We start from the raw sequence: 5,867 nt of genomic DNA, 5'->3' as shown, positions 1-5,867 counted from the left end.
CTTCCCATCCCCTGGCTTCGACCATACCTCTCCCCTGCTCGAAGCCCTTCCATGGATCCCCATTGGCTGCAGAATAAGTTCAGGAAACTTTAGCTTCATCTGACATTTTAAGCCCCTCAGGAGCGCTGCCATCACTTCATCCTCATCTTTTCTCTCATTTTGTACACAGACCAAGCCTTTCTGCACTCCGCCCTTCCTCCTTCTCCTTTGCCAATTCCTACTTGTCACTTAAGTGTCTTCTCAGAGATTCGTTCCTATCAGAAGCCTTCCCTGGTCTTCCTCTTTGGAGCTCCCCTAGACCCCCATACTTTATGATTTACCAACCATCAGCCTCTGGGTTTGTGACTGACTCTTTCCAGACCAGGAGGACAGGGTTGGGTCTGACTCATTGCTGGGTCCCCGGCGTCACTGGCTCAGAAGAATAGGTTATAAATGTTTGCTGACTGTCCCTCCCTGCAGCTCCCTCTGTCTCTTACTTGTTCCTGCTTCTGTCCTGCTGTCCCTCTGCCATTTAACAAGTGTTTCCTAGAATCAAGGACATGGAGAACAGGCTGGGGGTTGCCAAGGGGGAGGGGGTTGGGGGAGGGATGGATTGGGAAGTTGGGGTTAGCAGATGTAAGCTTTTATATATAGGATGGATAACAAGTCCTACTCTTCAGCACAGAGAACTATATTCAATATCCTATGTTAAACCATAATAGAAAAAAATATTAAAAAAAGAATGTATATATATGTATAACTGAATCACTTCGCTGTACAGCAGTAATTAACATAACATTGTAAATCAACTATACTTCAATAATAATAATGATAAAAAGCAAACAAACCAAGTGTTTCCTTTCATGAGCTGTGTGGGCTGGCCCTTCTGTCTGGAATGCTCTTCCTCATTCTGTCCACCTGGTGACCTCCCTCATCATTCACGACCCAGCACAGGCTCCGTTCTCTATGAAATCACTCCTGATGCCCTAACCCCCAGTCAGAGGTTTTTTTCTCTACCTGCCAGCCCTTCCAGCCCAAGTACTTCCTTTTGTTTTTGTTTTTTGTTTTTTTTTTTTGCGGTACGCGGGCCTCTCACCGTTGTGGCCTCTCCCGTTGCGGAGCACAGGCTCCGGATGCGCAGGCTCAGCGGCCATGGCTCACGGGCCCAGCCGCTCCGCGGCATGTGGGATCTTCCCGGACCGGGGCACGAACCCGTGTCCCCTGCATCGGCAGGCGGACTCTCAACCACTGCGCCACCAGGGAAGCCCCCATTCTACTCTTTTACTGCCTTTTCCCTCTTACCCAAACCAGATATTTCTCGTGCACTGCAGTTAGCAGACAGCAATAAGTAGGTGTTGAATGAGTATTTTTAAATGACTAAATATTCAAACAGATGATCACAGATCAAGATGACAAAGAGAGGGAGTTCATTAAATCCCGCCCACAACCACTGTGAAGTAGGACCTTGTCATTATTGTAGGTTTTATTTTCACCTCTGCCTGGCAAGTTAGGAAACATAGTCTCAGTGAGATTAAGTAACTTGCCCAAGGTCACCCACAGGCAAAATGCTGAAGCTGGAATTCGAACCCATGCAGCCTGGCTCCAGGCTCTGGAGGGAGAGCCTAGGACCAGGAAACCCACAACCAGGAAATGGGGTTGTGGGGAGCCTGGGCCTGGTTGGTGCTCAGCAAGCAGGATCTATGATCAGGTTTGCTCTGCATGCGGGGTGGGATGTGGCTGTTTCTCCCCACCCTGGGATGCTAGGGACCTTGCCCAATTTCTCCCAGGCCCGCTGACCAGGTAAGGGCTGGGCGTCAGTAGGGAAGCAGGAGGGAGGGAGGGAGAGACAGAGAGAGAGAGAGAGAGAGAGGAGAGACAGGAGTGCAGCTCTTATTTTCCACATTCCAGGAACTGAAGCAGTGAGAAGGGGGCGCGTGTGCCCTGCCCCCAGCATCCTGCTCAGGAAGGGGCTGGAGGGGCTATGAGGAGAGCCCGAGGGGTCCTCCCAGAGTGCTAGCCAGCAGGGTAGCCATGAGGTGAAGGACTATGACGGTGGGGCGGCGCCCCAGGAGGGACGGTGCCCGAGGCACTGCTGAAGGCAGAGGTGCCCCTCACAGCAGGAGCCCTGAAGGTCGATGTTTGTCCACGGGCTGGTGGTGCCCCGGGTGGTGCAGGAGGGCCGGTGGCAGGTTCTGATGTACACAGGGACTGAGAAATTGCCTGGGAGGGGGGCAGTGAGGAGGGTCAGAACCGAGGGAGGCAGCTGCACCTGAACCTCCACCTCAGAGATCACAGCCATGACTGGGTCCTCAGACTTACTTCCAGTCCCCTCCTTAGACCAGAGCCATGCCTCCTCCCTCAGTCCAGGACCATGCCTCCTTCTTTAGACCAGGGCCGTGTCTCCCTGTCAGCCTTGCCCTGACTCCACACCCCTTGTCCAGGCCCTCACACCCTCCCAGCCTCTCACCAAAGGTCATGCTGCCATTGCCCTGGAAGCAGATGCTTTGGTCCTGGTGACACTGGACCCGCCGGAACTTCTCCGGGGTGCAGTCCTCCGGGTGGATCCCCACTCAGGAGTAGCACTTGGCGCCGCTGAGCGTCGGCGGGTTGGGCGCTGGCAAGAGAGCGTGGACGCACACTCAGGTAACGGTCCTCGGTACGGTCGTGCGGGTTGTGCATTGCGCCAGGGCTCCCGTCTGGCCCGACTTGGGCGGTGGAATACCAGCGCGCCGGGAGGAGGAGCCCAACGGAGACCACACCCCTCCCCGGGCGCGCGCGCGGGCCGGGGCCCCTCCCAGCCCCGTACAGTCCCGCCCCACACCCAGCCCCGCCCCTCGCATACGTCGGCTCAGGTTGGCGAGGGAGTCGTGGGTTTGCAAGTTCGCGTTGCAAAGTCGGTCCCGCAGCCGCGCACCACCGAGTAGTTAGGCGGCAGCGCCTTGTCATTCCACTGCATCTGGCCCGTAGCCGGGCCTGTCCAGCAGCCCTTCTGTACCATGGTCATTGAGGCGCGGTACCCTGGGAGCGAGGGGATGGGGACTGGAGCGCTGCCTCCCCCGCAGCCCTTCTCCTCCTCTCCCACGCCCCCTCCTCTCCACCTCTCTCCCTCTAGTCTCAAGTCTCTTGCTCCTCTGTCTTCTCGCTTCTCACTCAACCTGGCTTCTCCCTCCAGCCCTGCCCTTCTCTTTCGTCCCTCGCTCCCTGTCAAACTCTGCTTCCTTCTACACCGCCTCCCCCTCTCCTCTCATCACCAACCCTTTCCTCCTCCTCCTTTTCTCTCCTTCCCCTCTTCCGCTTTTCTGCCCCTCTCCCACCTCCTCTTCCTGGCCCCCCACTGTCTCCTCCTCCCACCTCCTGCCCCCCCATCCCCTCCTTCTTTCCCTCCCTTCTCCTCCAACCTCCACCTCCGCATCTCTATCCTGACCTTCCCTCCCCTCTTCTGCCCGGTTCCTTCCCAACCCCTTGTCTCCTCCTCCACCCCCATCCCCCCCCCCGGTCTAATCTTTCATCCTTGTCCTTGTCCCCCGCTCCCGCCCTTTTTTTGTGTGTTTCCTGCCCCTCACCAGTGTTCAGGGATAAGACAGCCTCGGAGCATCCGAGGAGACAGGAGACATTGAGGAATTTCATGCCACTGAGGTCACAGGGCCCGAAGTAGATGTGTTGAAAGCTGTAGCATTGCAGGGCTTGGGACCCTGGGGAGAGGAGCAGAGGTGGAGTGAGAGGAACAGGCCAAGGATGAGCCTGTGCAAGGAATCAGGCTCCACCCTGCATATGACAGCCACATGGGCCAGGCTCTTCTGCTCTGAGGGGAGACAGGCCTTGTTGCCTTGAAAGAAGCAGGGGCTGCTGCTGTGGCTGGTCATGACTGTGTCTACCTCTTGGCACAGCAATGGTATCTGCACCTGCCAGTCCAGGTTTTTTTTCCCCAGGCTCTTCCAAATCTCCATCCTCCTCCAGGAAGCCCTCCAAGATTTTGATAAAGGAGGAAGTGATTCACTCCTGTTCTGCCTATCCCTTTCCCAACTATACTCATGATACCCAGTAGCACTAAAAGGTCACTGATGGAAAACAAACACTCCAGTATAGGCACTGGGATGTACAATCTCATGCTACAAATGCACACGGAGCCAGCCCCTAGCAATACAGATACACACACGCACAGAACACTTAAACACTGACGTAAACACAAAATAACAAAATTGACACAGGCTCATGCAGATCTCACAAATATACACAGAGTACCCTGAATGCATTCACACTGAGTTCTACATTTACAAGCAAAATGAATACCACCCAGACCCTCCAATAGAAACCCCCAAAACCAAGGCACAGGATCTCACACATGCAAAATCACACTCACAGACAGAAAACTGTGTGGATATGGAAATAATCACAACACACAGACCCAGGAACACAGGAAGCCATACCCAGAGAGAGACAAATACAGACCCAAGGATCACAGACGTACAAATAAAATGAGACCCTGAAATTGGGCGAAGTTAGAGATAGACAAAAAAGAGGCCTACAAAAACAAACAATTTAAAATCATATTCAGATGCAAGATACATAGAGACACACAACAGATACACAGAGAGACAGATACACATCAAAATACCCAAACACACATACACAGAGAGAAATACAGGCCCACCAGAGATGCATGAACACAAAGAGAAACAGAGATGCAAAATTATACACACATCTCTTTTGAAAAGAAAGTGAGGCCCGGAGATAAACAGACCCATAAAAGCATTTGTTCAAACACCCAGACATCAAAACCTGGTACAGATAAACACACACAAGCACAGAGACCCACAGGACACCCTGACACATGGACACACAGAGAAATCGAACTCTCTTCCGTGGATGAGCGTGTGCATGTGCGCGCGCGCGCACACACACACACACACACACACACACACACACACAAAGTTGTTATATGCAGGCATAACCTCCTTCCCACCTCTCAAATTCCCTGCCTTTGTAGCCACTTCAGTCCTGATATGACTATGTCCCTGTCCTTACCCAAACTAGGGGAAGGGGTTGCCTGAGGATGAGGCCAAGGTTTCCTGCCAGTTCTGGAAAGAGCCCCCATGGCTCCCCAGAGGTACCTTTGAATGGGGACATGGGCAAAGAGGATGAGAAAGGCTAGAGTAGTGGAACAGAGACACTGGAGGAAATGAGTGATATGGAAAGAACAGAGGAGGGGAAGAGAACTGGAGAGGATACAGTCTCCAGGCCTCTCCCAACCAAGACCCAGGAGTCCGGGCCCCCAGCCCCTGCTCTCTCAGACCCAGGAATCAGGGCCCCTAGTTCGCTCCTCCCTGAGTCCCTGGAATCCAGCCCCCACTCTCTGCTCCCTCAGACCCAGGAGAGTCCAGCTATCTCCCACCCAACTGCCCTCTTACCACTGGACTCAAAAGTCTGAATACCTGTGAGACAGAGGACAGCCCCAAAGAGGCACGGCAGGATGGCTCTGGGGCCTCCCATTGCCAGGTTGTGGACCTGAGTGGAGACACCGAGGACAGCTCCTGCTCTGATTTCTGCGTGGCTGGTTCTCCCAGCAAAGCCCCAGCCCGGCAGGCATTCCTCCACCCCCCGCCCTCCCTTGCTTGGGCTGGTTTCCTCCTAGAAAATCATGATGGGGCCTGGACTCCTGGATCTGAGGGAGGAGGGAGCTAGGGGCCTGTAACCCTTAACTTTGGGGGGATTTGTGTTTTGCAGGCTCTCTTTCTACCCTGTTCCCCAACACTGTGTTCTAGTCTGAGGTTGGCACTCATGGCCTCTTGATTTCTCCTCTTCCTCTATCCCAACACGTACCATCTATATGCGCCCACGTCTCCAGACCCAGAGACACAAACATCACCTCCTCCTTGAAGACTTCTCTG

At 54.1% G+C, this 5,867-nt stretch overlaps 1 protein-coding gene across 1 annotated transcript; it reads right to left on the bottom strand.

Annotated features, from left to right (window-relative positions):
- Nucleotides 1-1,774: 1,774 nt before the first annotated feature.
- On the bottom strand, nt 1,775-5,558 carry LYPD5 (LY6/PLAUR domain containing 5). The gene is given in 8 exon segments (XM_022584905.3): nt 1,775-2,039; nt 2,041-2,077; nt 2,079-2,199; nt 2,447-2,593; nt 2,822-2,872; nt 2,875-2,997; nt 3,543-3,671; nt 5,388-5,558. Coding segments are annotated over 8 exon segments (771 nt in total). The 5' UTR covers nt 5,470-5,558; the 3' UTR covers nt 1,775-1,958.
- Between the last annotated feature and the right edge of the window lie 309 nt (nt 5,559-5,867).

This window comes from Delphinapterus leucas, chromosome 20 (genome assembly GCF_059928025.1).
Source record: "Delphinapterus leucas isolate spDelLeu-1000000601 "Yukka" chromosome 20, BTC_Dleu_Yukka2, whole genome shotgun sequence".
NCBI classification, from domain to species: domain Eukaryota; kingdom Metazoa; phylum Chordata; class Mammalia; order Artiodactyla; family Monodontidae; genus Delphinapterus; species Delphinapterus leucas.
The sequence above is the reverse complement of the archived record's forward strand: the minus strand, read 5'-3'. Positions and strand labels throughout refer to the sequence as shown.